The sequence below is a fragment of the Orycteropus afer genome, unplaced genomic scaffold (genome assembly GCF_000298275.1).
Source record: "Orycteropus afer afer isolate SDZICR_OR568_19922 unplaced genomic scaffold, OryAfe1.0 scaffold00070, whole genome shotgun sequence".
NCBI lineage: Eukaryota > Metazoa > Chordata > Mammalia > Tubulidentata > Orycteropodidae > Orycteropus > Orycteropus afer.
Window position 1 is genome coordinate 8533944 of NW_006921657.1, and position 21657 is coordinate 8555600.

The 21657-nt window shown below is 43.2% G+C and overlaps 1 protein-coding gene across 1 annotated transcript in view; it reads right to left on the reverse strand.

Moving 5' to 3' along the window:
* HKDC1 (hexokinase domain containing 1) overlaps nucleotides 1-21657 on the reverse strand; it is a 58243-nt gene that overhangs the window by 5522 nt on the left and 31064 nt on the right. Inside the window, exons 8-17 of the mRNA XM_007940669.2 lie at nucleotides 19359-19514; nucleotides 18057-18290; nucleotides 16924-17228; nucleotides 14641-14786; nucleotides 14413-14532; nucleotides 13532-13627; nucleotides 13075-13174; nucleotides 11503-11686; nucleotides 10013-10168; nucleotides 4268-4501 (exon numbers count right to left, since the gene is read on the reverse strand). Coding sequence (XP_007938860.1) covers nucleotides 4268-4501; nucleotides 10013-10168; nucleotides 11503-11686; nucleotides 13075-13174; nucleotides 13532-13627; nucleotides 14413-14532; nucleotides 14641-14786; nucleotides 16924-17228; nucleotides 18057-18290; nucleotides 19359-19514 — 1731 coding nt within the window. The remainder of the gene's footprint in view (nucleotides 1-4267; nucleotides 4502-10012; nucleotides 10169-11502; nucleotides 11687-13074; nucleotides 13175-13531; nucleotides 13628-14412; nucleotides 14533-14640; nucleotides 14787-16923; nucleotides 17229-18056; nucleotides 18291-19358; nucleotides 19515-21657) is intronic.

Sequence of the window (21657 nt, forward strand, 5' to 3'; positions counted from 1 at the left end):
TTTAGCAGTTAAGCTAAACTATTGTTTGGTTTTAAGAAGACACCAGGGGATATTTTTGGTTCAAGGTTTAAAGATTATCTCAGAGCAACAGTTTTAGAGGTTTAGAGGTTCATCCAACCTTTGTGGCTGAAGGAAAGCAGGAGGATTTTAAATTCTTGTCTCCATTTTCCCCCTTTTGATCAGGATTCTTCTATGGCATCTTTGAACAAAATATTCAATAATGGTAGCAGGACACCATCCAATCCTTCTGGTCTCATGACAAAGGAAGCAGTTGTTCATGGAGGCAGTTACACACATATTCTATATCCTCTTCCTGTTTCTGACTCTTCTTCTTCTTCTGTTGTTCCAGGTGAAAAGACACCAACTGTCATGCCTTGGATGGCCACAGGAAAGCTTTTAAGACCCCAGGCACTATGCAATAGACTAAGAGGTAGAACAATGGACTAAGAGGTAGAATAGAATCACTAAACATGTTATTAGACCAATTAACTAGGATGTCTCATGAAACCCTGATTGGGTCCTTTGCATTTCCATATGAATTTTAGGGTCAGCTTGTCAATTTCTGCAATGAAGCCAGTTGGAATTTTCATGAGGATTGTTTTGATTCCATAGAGCACTTTAGAGAGTATACCCACTCTTCATTTATTGACATTATTAGGTTCCAATGATCAGGTCATTATGCAAAAATTGGCATTACGTGAAAATAGAGGACAGCATCAGATCACAAAATGGAGGATGATTACATTATTACATAACTACCAAATTACATTATTACTTAATGTCAAATTACATGATTACATAACTGCCAAACCACTGAGAATCATGACCCAGCCAAGTTGACACACAATCTTAACCATCACATCCAGTGTTATCCTTGCCTCACATCTCAGTGTTTGTTACTGCCAGAAGTAGGTCATCAATGCACAAAATTGACAATAGCAATTTCTACTATAGCAGAATATATAAATGTGAATGTCAGATAATGAGGTGAGTCAATAAGTGAGGAGTAGGCATATTACCATTTTCTTGGTCATCTAGTGCTGCTATAACAGAAATATCATAAGTGGATAGTTTTAACAAACAAATTTATTTTCTCACAGTTTAGGAAGTTAAAAGTATGAATTCAGCTCCTGCTTTTGGAGGAAGGCCTTTTCTTTCTGTAGGCTCTGGTTCCTGACTTTAGAATTCCAAGAGGCAAACAGTGTTCTTTCCTTTCTTTTTTCCCTCTGTCTGATGGGTTTTCTGCTATGATAGTTGGTTACATCCATCGGTCACAGGCTTAATTTCTTTAACAAAAGATTATGTAGCCATATCCTTGGTACAAAAGATTATGTAACCATATCCTTGGTGAACATTCTAGGACATAAATCCTTAGTGTGTAGAACAGAAGTTTCCAAATCTTTTAAGTTCTGCTTTCATTTTGTACAGTTCATATTTAAGTCCTCTTTCCTCTTGCATTTTAATAGAAGTGGTAAGGAGAAATCATGTAGCTCCTTTAAAGTCTTGCTTAGAAACCTCATCAGCCAGATATCTGAGTTCATCACTTACAAATTACACTTTCCACCACACATTTGAACATAATTCAGGCAGTTCTTTTGTGACTGCATAAAAAGCATTGCCCTTCCTCCACTGTCCAATCACATGTTCATCACTTTCTTTTAAAGCCGCACCGGAAGCACAGTTAACGTCCACATGTCTAGCAACATTCTGTTGCTCGCACCATATGTATTCTCTAAGTCAATAGAGACTTTCTCTCTATAGCTCGCCTCAGTTCCTTCTGAGCCCTCACCAGAATTGCCTTTGACATCCATAATTTTACCAAAAGCCACTTCAAGGCAAACTAGGCTTTTACTATTAGGTGCCTTAAAACTCTTCCAGTCTCAAGGGACTTACTACCACCAAGAAAGAAGAGCCAGGAATGGAGCATGTCCTTTGGACCCAGAGTCCCTGTGTTAGGAACTTCTAAGACCTGGTGTAAGACTGATGCCAAGACACATGGAGATCTCCAAGGGATGCCAAGCTCACAGATGTTGAAAGGAGACAAGCACCTTCCCCTGGAGCCAACAGAGAGAAAGCCTTCCCCTAGAGCTTTTGTTGTCATGTGCCGGGGAGTCGGACCTGACTCACAGCGACCCCTCCTTGGGTGTCCAAGGCGGTATCACTACGGAAGTAGATTGCCCAACCTTCCCTCTGAGGAGTGGCTGGTGGGTTTGAACCACTAGCCTTCTGGTTTGCAGTCAAGTGCCTTAGGCACTACGCTACCAGAGATCCTCCTCATAGTTTAGGAGGCTAGAAATTCGAACTCTGAGTGCCAGCTTGAGGGGAAGGCTTTCTCTGCCAACTCTGGAGGAAGGTCCTTGTCTCTTCTGAGTTTCTGCTTCTGGGTGATCTTCATGTGGCCTGGCATTTCTCTCCCCCAATTCTGCTTCTTTTGCTTGCATGTTTAATCTATTTTATATCAAAAAAGAGATTGATTTAAAACATGGCCTACACTAACCCTGCCTCATGAACACAACAAAGACAACTGATCCTCAAATGGGATTATAACCACAGGCATGGGGGTCAGGATTTACAACACATATTTTTGAGGAGCATAATTCAATCCATAACAGCAATCTTAACAACATTAAGTCATCTGATTCACAAACATGGCGATGTTTTTCCATTCATTTAGGTCTTCTTTAATTTCTTTCAGCAACGCTTTATAGTTTTCAGTGTATAAGATTTGCGATTCTTTTATAAAATTTATTCCTAAATATTTTATTATTTTTGATGTTATTGTAAATGAATTGTTTTCTTAATTTCATTTTCAAATTAGTCATTGCTAATATAGAGAAATACAATTGATTTTTATATACTGATACTGTATCATGCAACTTTGTTGAGTTTATTAGCTCTAATAGGTTTTTTTTTTTTTTTTTTTTTTTGCATATGTGTGCATTCCTTAGGATTTTTCATATACAACATGTCATCTGCAAATAGAAATAGTTGAACTTCTGTTTTCCAATCGGGATGTCTGTTTTTTCCTTTCCTTACCTAACTGACCTGGCTAGATTTTTCCCACATATTTTTGGTCTGGTTCTTCCAAGCCTCTCCCTTGAATCAAGACTTGACTGAGGGACAAAAATCACATGGTCATCTGGAAACAGTACAATGTTGAATAGAAGTGACAAGAGTGAACATCCTTGTCTTTTTTCCTAATTTTAAGAGAAAAACTTTTAGTCTTTCACCATGAAGTTTGATTTTAGCTGTGGGTCCTGTATCAACTTGAGGAAATTCTCTTCTGGTTCTAGTTTGTTTTTGTTATGAAAGTATGTTGGATTTTGCCAAATGCTTTTTTTTTTGGGGGGTACCTATAGAGATTACTGTTTTTCTCCCTCAGAAAGGACCAAACTAAAAATATGTGAGCTCCTCATAGGGAGAGCCAAAGATACCAGTCAGTTAATTTAGGTAATAAGCATCAGAGCCAGAGCTAAGGATTACAATTATAATATGCTCATGTATGCATTTCAGCACAATTTGAGAATTTTATAAGCTTATATTACTTTTTCTCTTCACCAAAACAAAATGTAAAACATTAAGTAAAAAGGATAGCATCCATTATTTAGCTTCTGTGATGTGGTCCACACTTTGCAGATGCTATTTTACAAGATCCCCACAACAGTCTGCTAGGTAGGTTGGGGCCTCATTTTATAGATAAAGAACTGAAGCTCCAAGATGGTTAGAAACTGGCCTGAGGGCTCCCAGCTTCCAAGGGGTGGAGCCAGTATTCAAGCCCACATTTTCTGACTGGGCTGTTAAGCCTTTTATCCACTGAATCTGAGCTAAGAAAATTATAACCAGTTCATACTTCTTAGCAAATGTTCTGTGTTATGCAAAATATACACTTCTCATTACAAACCTGTGAGGTCAGATGCCAGCAATGATGATAACAATAGCTTGCATTTATTGAGCGCTTTGGGAAGCACTTTACTCATTTATTCTGCATGCAACCCTATGAGGTAGGGATTATTACTGCCTTCCTTTTATAGGTAAGGAAAAAGGAAACTGGGGTTCAGAGAGGCTTGCTGATACTCCCACATCCTACCACTGGAAAGTAGAAATGCCAAGACTTAACCTTGTCTATCAGACCCAACAGCCACCTTCACACCACGCTGCACTCCCTCCCCACACAGGGTGAGGAGGCAGCATCCCATTGGTCAGCTGAGGGAATTGTTTTGAGCCCGTACTTGTCCTGCTCCCCACACACCTCTCCCCAGGCACTCACTGAGGGTGCAGCTTGTACAGGGTGCCATCCACGCCCACAGTGATCCTCAGTTGCTCAAGGCCCTGGTCTTGCCTCCTTTTCTCCACGATGGCTGCCAGGCCAGAGCCACAGAGCTGGGCTGCCCGCCGGGACACAGCTCCACACACCTCCTTCACCACAATGCTGTCCTCGCACGTGCTGTCCAGGCCAAGCTGCTGCAGGATCCCCCTGACCTGGAGGAGGGCCAGTCGGTCACTACAAAGGCCAGAACACAGTATCAGGACCTGTTTCCCAAACTCCTGGAGCCTGCTCAACTTGATGCCCGACCTCCCCACCCCTAGACGCCCTAGCAGAAGGGAGGAGAAAATGACCCTGCAATGGCTAAGGTGGAGCAGATGACTTAGACGCCACCACTCCCAGGAAGCCCCAACATACTTAAAAACTAAAGTGTGAGTACCTCATGTTTATATCTATTTAGGCGACATTACTAGATTCAACAAACAATACATCAGGTACCCATTCTTCCAAAGCAGAATCTGAGGTTCAGGGTGCTACAGACTTGTTCCCAAATAGTAGCAGAGCAGGATTCAAACACAGTCACTTCACACCAAGTCTCGCTCTCTCTTGCAGCTTTGGGCCCATTCTATTGAAGGTTATCTTTCCTTTTATTTCAATGTTTCTGATTCTCTCCTTTTTCTTCCCAACTACACTACACGTTCTTAGAGGGTAAGAAGGTATTGTCAGTAGTAGCCAGCATTGGGCAAGGCACATTCAATGAGCAAGCAGATATATAAATATACAGATTGCAATCACCACCTTACATAATAGGAGCTGTGTTGACTAGAAACACCTGCATCATCCATCACGGGGACAGACTGGTCTCGAGTCTCCTGTTCCTGCTATTGAGTAGGTGACACCAGGTACAACAGAATGAAACAGCAACACCACCCCCATGACAGTGCTGCGAATCGGCCTGTTGTGATCTGTAGGATTTTCGTGGCTGATTTTTGGAAGCTGATGGCCAAGCCGTTCTTCCTAGTCCATCTTAGTGTAGAATCGTCACTGACATCTGTTCAGCATCATAGCGACATGCAAGTCTCCGCTAATACACAGGTGGTGGCTGTACTTGCAGTGTATCAGCCAGGAACTGAACTTGGGTCTTCCACATGGATGGCAAATTCAACCACTGAACCACCACCGTGCCTTGGCCGTGCGTCTAGACTAGACCCTGATCATCTCAAAGTGAACAAGTGGTACTTAAACAGAACTCTGACTCCCAAGCTAAACAATGTGAATTTATATCTTTGATTATCTCTCACAATACTTAGGAAAGAAAAGTGTTACCAAGAGACAGCAACTGAGAAATAGCCTGTATGGCCATGTGGGGGGGTGGGGAAGCAGATAAATGGTAGCATAGGCAAGTAACAGATTTCTTCGTAGACATTAAAATAATGCCATGGAAAAGGTTCCTGACATACTAAGTTAAAAAAAAAAAAAAGTATAAAATGTTATGTGCCATATGATTTGTTTTCTTAAAATGTCTGTCCTTGCATAGAAAAACAGAGCAGAAAGAAATCTACTCAGATGTTTGTGACATTATAGGTGATTTTTATTTTCTTCCTTTTGCTCACCCGTATGTTTCAGACCGTCTAAATGTAATGAGTATAGCCTTTGTCTGCCTTTCTCTTTTTCTCTCTTATGATGTTAACAGTCACTGATGCTCATTGCCCAGATAAATTATTTCACTAAAAACTCACTGCCCCTGACTTGATTCCCACTCATGGTGACCTTACAGGACAGAGTAGAACTGCCCCCTGGGGTTTCCAAGGCTGTAAATCTTTACAGAAGCAGACTGCCTCATCTTTCTCCCACAGAGTGGCTGATGTGGGTTCAAACCACAAACTTTTTGGTTAGCAGTTAGATGCTTTAACCACAGAGCTCCTTATTTCACTTTAAAAAAAAAAAAAAATCTCACAGCCATTGAGTTGATTTCAACTCACAACAACCCCCATTGGGTTTCCAAGGCCATAAATATTCACAGAAGCAGACTGCCTCTTCTTCTGAGGAGCAGCTGGTGGGTTTGAGCCCTTGACCTTTTGGTTAGCAGCCAAATGCCTTAACCACTACACCATCAGAGTTCCTTCTTATTTCACTAGGGATTGCAAAATGGTGATAATCTATCATTCCTTCTGCATATTAGCTGGAAAACTTCTAGAAAAAGAAACTGTTGTGTGTATAAAAAATCCTTCAATAGGTTAATTGAGACACTGTGGTACATCCATAAGATAGAGTAATACAAAGTAATAAAAAGAAATGAGCTACCCAGCTAATAAAAGACATGGAGGAAACTCTGGTGAAGTAGTACCTAAGGCATTTGACTGCGGCTGGAGGTTCAAACCCACCAGCTACTCCTCAGAAGATTGGGCAATCTACTTCTGCAGAGATGCCACCTCGGAAACCCAAGGAGGGGTCGCTATGAGTCAGAATCAACTCAACAGCAGTGAGTTTGGTTTTTTTGGGAAGTGAAAGAAGCCAGTCTAAAAATGCTACATACTGCATAATTCCAACTATAGGACAGTCTGAGAAATGGAACTACAAAGATAGAAAAACGATCAGTGGTCATCAGGGGCTTGGGAGAGGGAGAGAGGAAGAGAGAGGAATGAATTGGCAGGGCACAGGGCAGTGAAACTATTTTGCACAATACAGCAATGGTGAATACACATTATGCATGATATGCAAACATTATATACAATGCAAAGAATGAACCCTAATGTAAACTATGGACTTTAGTAAACCACAATGTACCAATACTGGTTCATCAACTGTGACAAATGTACCATACTAATGCAAGATGCTAATAACAGAACTGTATGTAGGGGGCTGCAGGGATATATGGGAACTCTCTGTATTTTCTGTGTACTTTTTCTGTAAACCTAAACTGTTCCAAAAAAATAAAGTATATATTTTTTTAAGTTTATATACCAAGAAAACCTACAATTCCTTCCAGGGTCCAGCCTTTCACAGTTTACCTAGCTCTTTCATGTACACTCCCTTACTTGATCCCCAGAGCAATCCTGGAGGTTAAGCAGTAGAGTAATTGTTTCTCTTATAGAGGAGGATAGTGGGGTCCAGATTGGTGATGAGATCAGATTGGTGATGAGACCTGCCTCAGGTCACACAGCACAAACAGGTCAGCAAAAGAGATGAATCTCAAACTCAGGGCTCTTCTCCTAAGGATCACCCTCCCTTTCAACAACAAACTGTGAGATGGGCCAAGGTTCCCATATTACCATCTCCAACTGGCACTATTCTAGAGGATTTTTAAAAAGCTGTAGGAGTCAAAGCGTCCAAAATGGACACTTCTTGTACATCAGAAGCAAATGCTTTTGAAAGCAAATATTCAAGGAAGCAGATGGGTGCTACCTCCTTACACTTGTCCAGGAACAACTTTCTTTGTGTTCAGGCCAAGGAAAAGAAAAAGCAAGGCAAAGATAAGCCAACCTCCTTATCTGTGGCAGACGATGGAGAAACTGTTCCCCAAGCAAAAGAAGATCCAAAAGGTGATGACTTTTAACTTGTTCTTTGGTATCTGATGGGTTGAAGAGCAGACAGAGAAAGGATGCTGAACACCTGCTAATCAACACTTAAAAAACACAAAGGCATTGTTGCTGTTATCGATTCTACCACCATCTTCTTAGGCAGTGAGAACAGCTTATGGGAATCCCTTCACTAAGTACAGTGCTTTAGCTTTTGAAGTGATTTTTGTTTTTCCTTCTACACAGTGATTTTTGGCCTCCTGGCATCATCTGGCCATAAAGACTCAGAGAATTAAATGAATGACTGTAAATTGAGAGAATTTCCAAACAAAGCCTCTGGTAACATCCAGTGCTAGGAGGAAAAGCAGTTAAACTGACACACTTGTACATAACTATTGATAGCTGTCACTGGAACCATATATATATATATATGGGAGCTCTGGTAGCATAGTGCCTAAGACAATTGACTGCTCACCAGAAGGCTGGCGGTTTAAACCCACCAGCCACTCCTCGGAAGGAAGGTTGGGCAATCCTACTTCTGTAGTGATACTGCCTCGGAAACCCAAGGAGGGGTCGCTATGAGTCGGGGCCGACTCGACGGCAAACAACAACAACAAATATATATATATATATAAAATTGTGTGGCCAGAAGGAAATCTATGCCTTTTAAGCAAATGTTTCTTCTACTCCTCAGGAAATAATTCACAAGATGCAAATGACTTTGTGTACAAAAGTATTCATTATGGTTCTACTCAGAATAGCAGAAATCTGTAAATTATGAGTTAAACATCTTACAGTAAAGGAAAATTTAGTAAATTATAGCACAGCAACATAGTAACATTATCCAGCCATTTAAAATGATAATTAAGCTAAAGAGCTGATACAGGGAAGTTTCTTTTTCAAGAAGTATTCCAGTTAATAAATGCAGAAGGGATGATAGGATTAGGTTATCACCATTTTGCAAAACCCAGTGAAATAACAGGACAGGGCAAAGAGCACCAATGAGTGCTGATATCCTCACAGAGAGAGGCAGATGGATAGAACTTAATGCCACCTATAAAGTACTCTCGCCCCTAAATCAATCTCGAACCTAGTCAAGCATCTGGATCTCACAGGAGTTTGCAGAAAATACAAAGGACAGAGGAATGTCAAGCAACCTAATCAGTAAAATCCAGACTGTAGAAAATTTGTAGGATAAACAATAGTTTCTTTAGCAAATATACCCAAAGGGAAACAAGAGAGAGAGGGAAAACCAACAGATTAAAAGAGAACTAAGAGACATGTTAACAAAATGCAAAGTATGGATCTTGTTTAGATACTGATACATGCAAATGAATTATAAAACAAAAGAAAACACACACACACATTACTTTTAGGTAACTGGGGAAATAGGATCACTGTCAGGTTATTTGATGAGATCAAGGTTTTATCATTAACAATTCCACATGTGATCATGGTATTGTGGTTATGTTTTTAAAAGGATCCTTGTGTTTTAAAAATGCATTATGAAATATTTACAGATGAACTGATATAAAATGTGGGATCTGTTTCAAATTAATCCAGGCTGGGTATTAGTTTATATAATAAATTCACATAATAACTGAACTGAGTCTGTCTATGAGTTGATCATTATTGAAGCTGCTAGAGGTGACATGAGGGTTCACTGCGTTCATGTGACTATTTTCTCTACTTTTGCATATGCTTAAATTTTTTGATAATAAAAAATCAGGATTACAAATGAATGTAGATTGATAGATGTAATATGATTGCAACTAGGAAAAAAATGTATGCATTCATGGACTGAAAGGAAATATAGCACACAAAAATCAAAATAGATGTATTTGGTAGTGGGCGTATGATTGAATTTTTTTTTCCCAAGTTTTCTTTCATTTACAGATACATCATCACTCAGGAACAAAAGAAGATGGACAGCCTTAAGCTAACTCCTGTGTAAACAGCTTAGGTGCTTAGTGAGGACTGAGTCACTTCTGCTAAACACTCTGAGGTCCCAGGCAAGATGCAGTCCCTCAGCTGTGTATGGGGCTCGGGGCTGATCCCACTGCAGCTGGAGAAAGGGGACAGCTCAGGAGGCAGCGCTGTGCCCAGCCAGGGCCTTTCTGTTTTTATTTTTTATCTCTCAAATCTGTCTGACCCCAACATGAGTGAGGGCTGCCTATCCCAACCTGTGCCTCACCCCCAGAGCAGGTGAACTTGATCAAACATCACCTACCTTTCAATCTGGGACAAGAACTTGGTTTCAAAGATGCCCCTAGTCCGGAGACGCTCTGAAACCTGCCCGCGGAAGAGGAGACCCTGCTTGGTCAGGTCGATGAGGATCTGCCGCACTATCTCACCCAGGTACATTCCACTTGTCATTTTCTCATACCTGTTCGGGAGGAAGAATAAGGCTGCAGACGGCAGGAAAATCAGAGCTGATGAATAGCTGCTGAAAGGACCAGCAGAGGGTGGAAGGCAGCTGCCTGGTGCCAGGGGGCCTAACGAGGCTCCCTCAAGCAGCAAACCTGGAGAATCACAATGCAGAAGACAGCATGACAGAGGGGAGAAACCCAGGCTCTGGAGCCACACCGGCCAGGTCCCAGCTCTGCCTTACACTAGCTGTTTGACTTGGAGCCTACGCTGTAAACTATCAACTATAAAATAGGAAGCAAAACATTGACCCCACAAGACTGCTGAGAGGAAAGCATCCAGCACACAGTAAAGCCAAAAAGCCAAAATCACTGCCATCGAGCTAACTCAGACTAATAGAGACCCCATTTGGTTTCCAAGGCAGTAAATCTTTATGGAAGTAGATTGCCCCATCTTTCTTCTGCAGATCATCTGGTCGGTTTGAACTGCCAACCTTCTGGTTAGCAGCCAAATGCCTTAGGTACTGTGCCACCATAGCTCCTGGTGGCACTCAGTAGGCACTCATCAAAAATGGTCCCTCTCCCTAGTCACCCTTCATGCCTGGAATTGAACTCACTCCTTTGGCTTCCAGCCAAACAATAGACAGACATATAAGGGGAATGTTTGTACCAGGTAGGTACAGTCCTTAGAACAATGAATCAGAAGGGCAGCATTTGCACAGGGAGACAGCTCAGGGGGCAGGAATCCACAGGAAAGAAGGACACAGGGAAGAGGTAACTATAGGGAGGAAGTGGGAAGAGAGAAGTGGGGAACTGCAGTCAACGTCATGAAAGACAATGTGTATGAACTGCTGTATGGAAAATGAGTTTGCTCTGTGGACTTTCACCCAAATCACAATAAAAATTTAAATAATAAAAATAAAAAGATGGTCCCTCTCTTGGCTCATAACTCAATTCTCCTTGGCTTCGTTTTTGAAGACATATTATCTGTTGGAGGTTGTGTTCCATAAGAGAATATTTTAGAACTGTCTGCATGCACCAAGAGTGCTAAAAAAAGGTTAGTTCCCTTCCCCCTTTCTACTAGGCTGTGATATCCATGAGGGCAAGGAGCAAGGGGCAAAGGGAGTTTTGTAACTGAAAGCACTCTGCACAGGTATGTGTGACAGTTATGTCATCATTATTAATGACAGTGATCGTAAGTGTGCAGAGCTAGAACATGCTGCCCTCAGAGTCAAATGGAAATCTAATGTGTCCAAGACCCACGCACTGGACTCTAAAATGCCCAGAACCTCATCAGTCTAAAGGATCAACATTGAAAGAGACACATAATAGTGAAAGGCAAAGTCAAATTCACCTCTGTTTTCCAGGATTCAAGGAGCCCTCATCCACCTCCTTGTCGTATTGGGTCCGGATATCATCCATGCAGCCATTATCTCCAAATCCCCCCCACTCTGTGTTGATACACATCCTCCCTTCGTCCTCATCCACCAGCTCGATGTTCCTCATCTCCTCCATGTAGCATACATTGCTGCCTGTTCCTAGAAGGGAACACAAAGGGATTTTGGTCTTTAAGATACCACCAGGTTTTAGAGAGGCAGTAGAGAGCAGTGGGTAAGAAGTTTAGTCAGATTCAACTGGGTGTGAATTCCAGCTTAACACTCATAGCTGGATGATCATGGGCAAGTACCTCATCTTTCAGAAACCAATTTCTTCATCTGTAAAATGGAGATAACATCTGCCTTATAGGTTTGTTATGATGGAAAATGAGATAATATTTGTGAGTTCCCTCCACCTGGTAAATATTCAATAAATGGTCCTTGCTGCTATTATTTATTTTTGTTTTTGTTGTTATGCCATAGGCACACAGAGTGGGCTTCCAAGTAATTATTGAGTTAGCAAGCAGAGCTGGAAGGAACCATGAGGAATCATCTAGTCTGGGATCAGCAAATACTTGGCATGTATGAGCGACTCTCTTCTGTCTTGTCCATGACCTGGCCTCATAACCCTTCTCAACACACAGTCTAGGAGACTATTATATTCAAACAGGTATCACCTCTTTAACTTCCTAGATCTAGTCCAGCCCCTGCCACAGATGAGGAAACTCAAGTCCAGACAGAGTAAGTAATCTCCTTCAGGTCACACCCTGGGAGTAAAAGTTACAGTGAGATGGCATTGAAGACATCTCAATAAATCCTATCACCTTGTTCTACCCACTACTCATCTCCAGAAAACCCAGACAGCCAACTGGAACAATTTTCCTGATTTCTGTCATTACTTAACATGTTCATGTCACCTGGAATGTACTTTGTCTTCATCTTCTCCTATTCAAATCCCACTCCTCCCTCACCTCTCAGAGGAGTCAGTTACCTAGAATTCACCCTTGGCCTTAATCACCACCAGACTTCTCCCAAAGACCCTCAAATCCTTGTATCACTTCAGACTACTTTTCTCCTGTCTCCTGAGTTTCTTTTCAACTTTTCCCCTTCTTTGAACCCAGACATCTAGAAGAGTTCAGAGGAACAGAGGGGGTGCACGCTGGGGTCAAAGGGAAAATCTAGCTCATTCAGCCTCAGGCCAACATGCTCCAAGCTCTAGTGCTGCCTTCCAGTCAAATCCTAGCTATGACCTCCTTCCTCCCAGGACAATCTGTACTAAGGCTCTAATTTGAAAATCTACTTCTTCTATGTTATTTTCCTTGCTCAATAGAAAGAATGACCTTGGCTTAGGACTCTCAATGGAAAAAGACATTAAATAAAGACTTGGGAATTAGGGATCTGGAATCACAGTATCAACTTCTTATCTACCTTGGACAAAGCTGACTTCAAAGCCTCTGTATAATGGGACAATGGTTCCCTGCCCCTCATTAAAAGGGAACCTCTAAAGGATTGTATGGGATCAGGTCAGTGGGCCATGCCTGATCGCTTACCTGCAATTAGGCCAATCTCACAATTGGGATCTTCATAGGCACAGGTCATCATGGTCCCTACCGTGTCATTCACCACTGCAACTATATCCAGGTCAAACTCCTGCAAAGGAAACAGCTCCACTGTAGGTAGAATGTACAAGCCAAGTAGACTCAGGAGGAACATATCAATCCAAGGGAAACAGAGGTCAGAGTCACAGGGACTTGGCACAGGATGGCAGAGCAGAGAGCGCCAATGGTGGGGCATGACATCATAGTTGAAAGCCAGCACTCCTACCCATGATAAGTGGTTCTCTCCTTACCCCCAGAAGAACAGAGGTCACCAAATTCTCTGTCCAAAAATGTAAGCCCCTAGTGAACATGGGCACAACATTAAGTCAGAAGGAATTTATCCCTTGAAAAGAGATGTGATACTCAGATGCCCAAACTTGGGATTCAGAGCTCAGTTCCCATATCATACATTTCTCCTCTTGATGGCTTCTCTGAGCATGTCCACCACATCTTCCCCTTCACAGTCTGTGGCCTTGAAGCCTTTGGTCCACTCTATGAGTATTCCCTGAAAGAAGAGAAGGGAAATTCATTAGAACAATAGTTTGCTGGCACTACCGCCCAATCTCAACATCTAAGAGATATAATGTAGTATAGTTTCATGGGCTTCTGACTGCAATTCCTCCTGACTCTAATATCAGGAGAGAGATGTAGTTCCTGTGATGAGATAGAAAGCTTGCTCTCATCAGACAATATAAACCTCACAACTCCATTGACATTAACTGGACCCTCAAGTCGACTAGACTCATAGCGACCCCTCCTTGGGTTTCCGAGGCGGTATCTCTACAGAAGTAGATTGCTCAGTCTTCCCTCTGAGGAGTGGCTGGTGGGTTTGAATGGCCAGCCTTCTAGTTAGCAGTCAAATGCCTTAGGTACTACACCACCAGAGCTCCTTTTTTGGGTTTTACCCCCCAGCTACCCAGGAAGGCACAAGTAATACTAGTGTCCAGTGTTATAACTGGTCTTAACTGGTCAATTTACAGATTGTTAACTTCTTGCTATCTCTCCATAATATGCTTGACCAACCTTTTAATAGATTGCATGTATCTCTTTATTGTATACAACACTAAATTCTTCTGAGAGTTTCAGTCCAAAAAATAATAACGAAAAATGGAACATAATCGATTAAAAAAAAAGTCAAGTGGTTACAGTTCTCTATCATTTATTCCCGGCTGCCCTGAGCCTACTTAAGATCCCTAGATAAAATGAACAATGAGTCAGAGGGACCTTGAGATCCCCTGGTGGAGGGAGGATGCTACTGGGCTGGCTGCAAGCCTGGCTGGGCTGTCTTACCTTGTCAATACTTGTCTGTCTGCAGGGAAAGGAAAATGTGAAGCCCAAAGGTAGCTGGGCTCCCTTGAGGCCCATGTAGTCCAGGAAGTCAGCAATGCACTGCACAATGTGGTCAAACAGCTGCATGGAGAGAGTGAGGTGCATTCATACCTGGCTGGCATTTGTACTTGGTGGCAGGCTGGCACTCACAAAACACAGAAAGCCCCACCCCTACCGCCCGACAGTTACCTCTTCGCCTGTGCCCTGCATGATCTCCAGGGGGATGGCAAAGATCTTGTTGTACATCCGCACTGACTTTCGCCCTCTTCTGATCTTCACCAGGAGGACCCGGAAGTTGGTTCCACCCAGGTCCAGGGCAAGGAACTTCCCTTTCTCTGTGGTGGATAAAGTCAGGGCTGCATCCCACCAGCATGCACTGTGCAGGAGGCATTAGGAGAAAAGAAATACTGAAAAGGAGCTAAGCAGAGCCTGTCTTCTTTTGACTTATGGACCAGAGGGGCATGACAGTCACTGTTCACAGTGTCAAGGCACTGGGCAGGCACCTGAGCTTGTCTGAGGCCAGACCGTTTCTTAGCATCCTCTTGTCCTGCAGCAAAGGACTAGGCACCACTTATACTACCCCAGTGAGGACCGTCGTGAAAGAGCCCTGGACTGCAATCAGGGGACTTGGGGGTTCTGAGAAAGGAGTTTTTTTATCTTGAGCAAGAGAGTCTAGGTCCCACTTTCTATATCTGTAAAGTAAGGAATGAGTTCCTGTATGATGCAAACAGTTAATGCACTCAGCTGCTCACTGAAAGGGTAGATGTTCAAATTCACCCAGATGCACCTTGGAAGAGAGGCCTGGCAATCTACTTCCCAAAACTGAGCCACTGAAAACCCTGTGGTGCACAGTTCTACTCTGACACACATGGGGTCACCATCAGTTGGAATCAACTCTATGGCAACCTTTTTTTTTAGACCTTCTGAAGGCTCTTCCAGCTCTAAAACCCATTCACTGACATCTTTCTAGGCAGCCCCAAGTAACCATGCTGGGGTGTGGGGCATAAAATTGTGTTCTGGACATAGGGTATTTGGTAATGGACATATGTGACACTTGTACCCTACTCCAGTTGGTACAGCCAAAGGGAATTGTTCATCACAAGCAAACTGATTCTTGTCCCCATTCTCCCCTCAGCCAGATTCCCACCCCCATCTATCTAATGAGAAACATATCAAGTCCTACCTTCTCAACAATATTGTGCAGGGCCACCCAAGGGCAGTGGCCTCTCACTTCCCTGATTTTTCACAGCACCATCGCCTACTCTATAGAGCTTTCTCACTCATTCTGTTCTAGCCACACTGGTCTTTTTTGTGTTCCTTGAATTTGCCAAAGACGTCACTCCCAAATCTCTCTCTAAACCTTACCCTACTCTGTTTTTCTTGACAGTACCTGTCATTAGCTGATATCATACAACATTTATTTGCTTATTGTTGGTCGGCTCAACAGACTGTGAGCTCCACAAGGGCAGGACTGTGTTTTCTTTGCTGTTGTATCACCAGTTCCTATAATAGAGCCTGACACACAATAGATGCTTAATGAAACTATGAGGGATGGAGAATATAGGATTCAAGGGATGGAAGAATGAATAATTGAACAGCATCTTTTGCTGTGCTCAGCCTTTTCCCCATGTAGACACAAAAGGCATGGGCTCTGGAAAAGATCTTGGAGATCTTTGCTGTTAAGAGATCCTGAAGTTCAGCTGCATGACCATGAGAAGGTCATCTAACTTCATGGGGTCTCTGGTTTGGCATCCATAAATGGGAACCATTCTCTCCTTATCTAATACATAGTTGTGAGGACCAAATGAGATTAAAGGTTCAAAAGCAAATTATAAAATGTAAAGGATTTTACAAAGGTCATTATTTCTGGATGAGGTTTGTAAGTGTCAAAGAGGGGAAATAATTTGTCCAAAGAACTGACTCCATTAGTTAGTGGCTTCTCTCAGCTGAGCACAGAGAACCAGGAGAAGGATCAAGGTTGGAAAAGTCAGGGGCAGAAAGTGATGAGAGGGGAGAGGGAGAATCAAGTACCAGAAGAAAGCAGAATCAGAGACGTCAGGCAAGAAGCCGATGCAAATCCATGTGTCCAGTTGGAAGCTTCCCAGGGTCAGGATGTGGGTTTTCTGTCTGCGACAGCATCAAGTGCATCCCATGTGCTCAACTACATAGACACACTCACACACATAGATACCATACACACATACATACATACATACATGCATACATTCACATACATATATAATATGCATACTCATACATACACACACACACACTTGGAACCTAATTTAAATATTCTTTCACTGCAAATACCTTGGTTTAACCAAGGCAAACAAGTTCAGAAGGAGTAGTGGTACCCTACCCTGCTCATCCCCCCAACTCATGACAAACATGAATCTAAGACCCTAACTGGCTGTAAGAAGCTTTAAGGAAGTTCTGGGGGAACCCTGAAGAGAAGGGGCTGGCCTGGCCCACCTGTGCCATCTGGCATCCCATAGACATAAGTGGGTAGCATCTTGACCGTGGCCATCGGGTGGGTCTTCCTCTTCAGCCCATACTCGAGCTCAACCCTCATTTTTTCCTGCATGTCCACAAGGTGCTCGTGGGTTAGCCGGAACAAAGCCAGCACCTCATCAATCCGCTTCCGCTGAGCCTGTACACGGGAGGCCACTGCAGTCACCATGGCAGCCCCCTTGGCGCTGCCACACTCAGACAGGAGGAAGCGGACATCACAGTTTGGGACTAGTTTCCTCACCACCTTGTGCAGGCGTTTCGGGTACCTGAAGACAGGGGTGATGGCCAAAATATTTAACAGTCAGAAGGGCCCGGCCTGGCCAATCAAAACGGGGGTAGCTGTGGAACAGAGCTCTGGAGAGCCCTGCTGGGCAGGCTTATCCCTTCCATTACTGGAAGGTAGGGATAGCAGATGGGGTGGGGGATTAAGGAGAGGGCCTACAGCTGAGGCAGTAGAAAGGCACTTGGGAGTCTCAGAGGAGTGGCTATTTTATAAATTAATATTCCAACCAATAGGGCATGTCCACACATAATGTATTGGCTGAATAACATCATCTCTGTCTAAAGGAAGAGAGATTTTCTTTCTCCAGCTCCTTCCAGGGTGTACCCACTGACTTTCAATACCATCTCTGTTAGCCAGAAACTTTTGCTCTCCTCCCTTCTGGGAAATTCTCATTTTTCTGCATTTTCATACTAAGATCCTTCATGTCAACTTGGCAACCTCTGTCATCGCTATTCTTTCCATCTGTAATTGCATGTGTTTTCTTTTCCAATCCTACTACATAAGTAGGTATTCAGTAAATGGGTAGGTAGGTGAATGGATGAATAAATAGACAGATAGATGAATGGATGGGCATATGGGCAGATGGCCTTAGGCAGTTGGCTTTAGCATGTTCTCTAAGAAAGATCTGCAAAAGCCACCCAGTCAGTTATAGGACTGTAGTCTCTGGACTTCTTGTTTCCCTTATAACCTCAGCACCAGCAGGCATGGCTGGTCCCAGCAGCCCAGGTGAGCAGTATAGCCCGGAGAGAAAAGCTGGGGCTGTTCCACAGGGAAGCTCATTGCAGAGGGTGGGTTGCCCGGCAGCACTTACTGGGGGTGTATCTTGTAGAGGGTACCGTCCATACCCACTGTGGTCCGGAGCCGCACTAGCTTTTTATTCTCCCGGAGGCGTGTCAGGATGGCCGCCAAGGCTGCAGCACAGAGATTGGCTGAGCGGAAGGAGACGATGGTGCAGACATGCTGGACCGCAATGCAGTCAGCCTCTGACGGCTCCAGGCCCAGGTCTGTAAGGATCTCTCTGGTGTTGGCAAGGCCTTCTTTATACCTAGCCAGGGGAGAGGAATGAGACGATCACACGTGTCCATCTCCTAAGGAGACATTCGCCTCTGAGGATTATGAAAATAAACAGGCTGGCACCGAAGAATAAATAATAATGTCAATAATGATAATAGCAGCCAACATTTATTGAGCACTCTGTGACAGGTACTTGTCTAAGGACTTGACACACATCAACTCATTTAATCCCCCACAACAATCCAAAGGGATATGCTGTCATTACTGTGCAGGTGAGAGACCTGAGACACACAGAGGTTAAGTAACTTGTCAGTGGTCACAGTGCTAGTAAGAGCTACAGCCAGGAGTTGAACTCAGGCAGTCAGATAAAGAGCACACACTTAACCACCTTGAACCATACTGCCTTTCACAGGAACTCCAACTCTACCAAGCACTGCACAGAATGAACTCTGAGGGTCAGGTGCCACTCTGCTGAGCTCAGAATCTAAACCAATTGCTAAACTCAGTGCAATGTCAGCGTTTCTAAACCCGAGTAGGCAGGACCCTGAGCTGGCTAGGGCCAGCTACCTCCACCAGCCAACTTTCATTCCAGGGAGCTGTGTGAAAAACTCAAATCACCAAAGTCAGAGCCAGCACCTGAAGGGACCAGGTGATGAAAGTTCTTGTTACAGCAGGAGTTCTTAATTTGGACTCCATACATGGACTTTAAAGCGCCATGATATTGTTAGCCAAATCATCTGTGAACATCAATTTTGGGAGGAAAAGGGTCCTGAACTCAAACTAGATTCTAAAAGAGGTCTCTGACTCTCAAAAAATTACAAGTCATGACTTTAGGGAGGAAGAAAACAGAAAAACATGGGGACAGAGTAGACATCCAATAGCAGAATCCCTGCCTGGGAAACCAACAAGAAAGCCACACCTAAGCCATGGAAGAAAGTGTTAACCCATCTGAACCCATTCCCAGGTCTGAAATCCTCCTGGTAAAGAAGGAAGATATGGTCTCTAGTGCTGTCCCACGTCCACTGAGTGGACCACGCCTTGGCTACCCACCCTAGCCCTCCACACAATCAAGGCAAGTGGGAACCAGCCCGCAGCTTACTTCTCCATGGCAGCCACATGTCGTGTCTCAATCTTGCCCTTAGTATGGAGAGCAGAGGATTTCTTGCTGCCAAACAGGAGGCCAGCCCTGGCCATCTTCAGCAAGATGAGCCTGACGAGCTCCCCCAGGTACAGGCCGCTGATCATCTTCTCAAATCTGCAATTCGGTGAAGAGATCAGTGGAAGCAACAACTTGGGTTCTGCAGCATTTTTTTCCCCAAAGACCACAAGTCACGGCTCACCATCTGCAGCATGTGGTGGAAGAGCTACTCAATGATGTGACCTAGGGAAGCCACTTATCCTCTCTTGGCTTCACTCTCCTCATCTACGAAAGCAAAGAGCTAAGCTACAGTAGATCCAAGATTCTTTCCTGCTCACAATATGCTTCCTTCCAAGGATATTTATGTAAAATAACTGCTGGCTATGGACGTATCATTCTCATGTTAAGGGTAATAGCAGCTATTGAATCGATTTTGACTCATGGCGACCCCATGTGTGTAAGAGCAGAATTGTCCTCCGTAGGGTTTTCAAGGTTGATTTTTCCAAAGTAGGTCACCAGGACTTTCTTCCCAGGAGTCTTTGGGTGGATCGAACCTCCAACCTTTCTGTTAGCAGCCGAGTGTGTTAACTGTTTGCGCCACCCAGGAACTCCCATGTTAGGGATAAGGAACCTCAATTTCAGAGACTTCAGTTACTTTCCCAAGGTCACCTAACCATGGCATGAAAGGTTCAATATCAGATTGCACTTCTATGAAATAAGCAAATACACAGAAATCAAAGATTATTAGTGGTTACCATGGGTGACAGGGAGTAGGAAAAGGAGAATTTTCACTTGGGGGGGGGCATTGAGTTTATGTTAATAGTGGCAGGATCATTTGGGAAAGGATAGTGAGAATGGTGGCGCAACTTGAAGAATTTGATCAATGCATTAAATTGTACACGTAGAAATTGTTGAATTGACATATTTTGTTATATATATTTTCCCCACAACAAAAATATATACTACTTTAAAAAATTCTAATTATGCATGGAAACAATTAGTCTAAGGGATTAGTAGACCATGAGATCCTCAGCCTGATCATGAGACCAGAAGAACCAGATGGTGCTTGGCTACCACTGTCAACCACTCAAAAAGGGATCAGTGCAGGAGATCCTGGATAGAGTGGGAGAACGATGTGTAACAAAACTCAAAATCAATTAGAAAAAAAAAAAAAAAGACCAGATTTGCTGGACTGACAGAGCCTGGGGAGACCTATGGCTCCTAGTTACCCTTCAGGTCTGGACTTGAACTCACTCCCTGGCTTCCAGCCAAACAATACACAGGCATACAGGGTGAACATTTACATTGGGTAGATATGCTCCTTGGAGCGATCAATCATAAGAGAATAGAAGAGCAGTATTTGCACAAGGAGATAGCTCGGGGTGGGGGGGGAGCAGAAATGCATAGGAAAGGACACAGGGAAGAAGTAACTATGGGGATGGAGTAGGAAGAAAGCTGTTCCATTGCGGGGAATTTCAGTCCATGTCATGAAACAAGATGTGTATGAACTGCTATATGGAAAATGAATTTTCTCTATAAACTTTCATCCAAATCACAATTAAAAAAAAAAAAAACAACTTTTTTTTTTAAGTCTAATGATTAGACTCATATGCTTCCAATTCATACATTAAGTTTCTCTCCAGGAGAGAAAGATGCTATGTTTGTGAGGTAGGCTTGGATAGCTCCAGAGAATCTCCACTATACTGTAGATAAGATGTCCCACAAGACTATCTACACCTTTACTCTGGGTCAGTGCACACCAACACACAATTACTATTCCTCAGGTACAAAACTAAATACAAGTTTTATTCTCCAAACCTAGTATGACAGAAAATCAAGGAAAATCTGTTACATATTCAACTTTATATTTTTCACTACAAAAAAAGAAAAAGAAGCCTCAGAACATTAAGGAAACAAAAGAAATTCAGGCTGGGTTTGGAGGAATGGAATTCTTTTGAAGTGAACTAGAGATGGGTGAGGATGATAAAGTCCAAAATATGGTACCACATTGTTGGGCTATGACTCTGGCTCACCAGGAAAGTGGGTGTGTGTTCTGGTTACCTAGAACTGCTCTGACAGGAATATACCACAAATGGGATGGCCTTAACAAGCAGGAGTTTATCCTCTTACAGTTTGGAGGCTTTAAGTCCAAGTTCAAAGTGCCAGGCTCTAGGGGCTGGGTGTAAGCCCCTCAACCTTGGGGTCCAGCTCTGCCTCCTGCTCCCGGCCCACTGGAGCTAGAGCCGTTTCTTTACTCAGA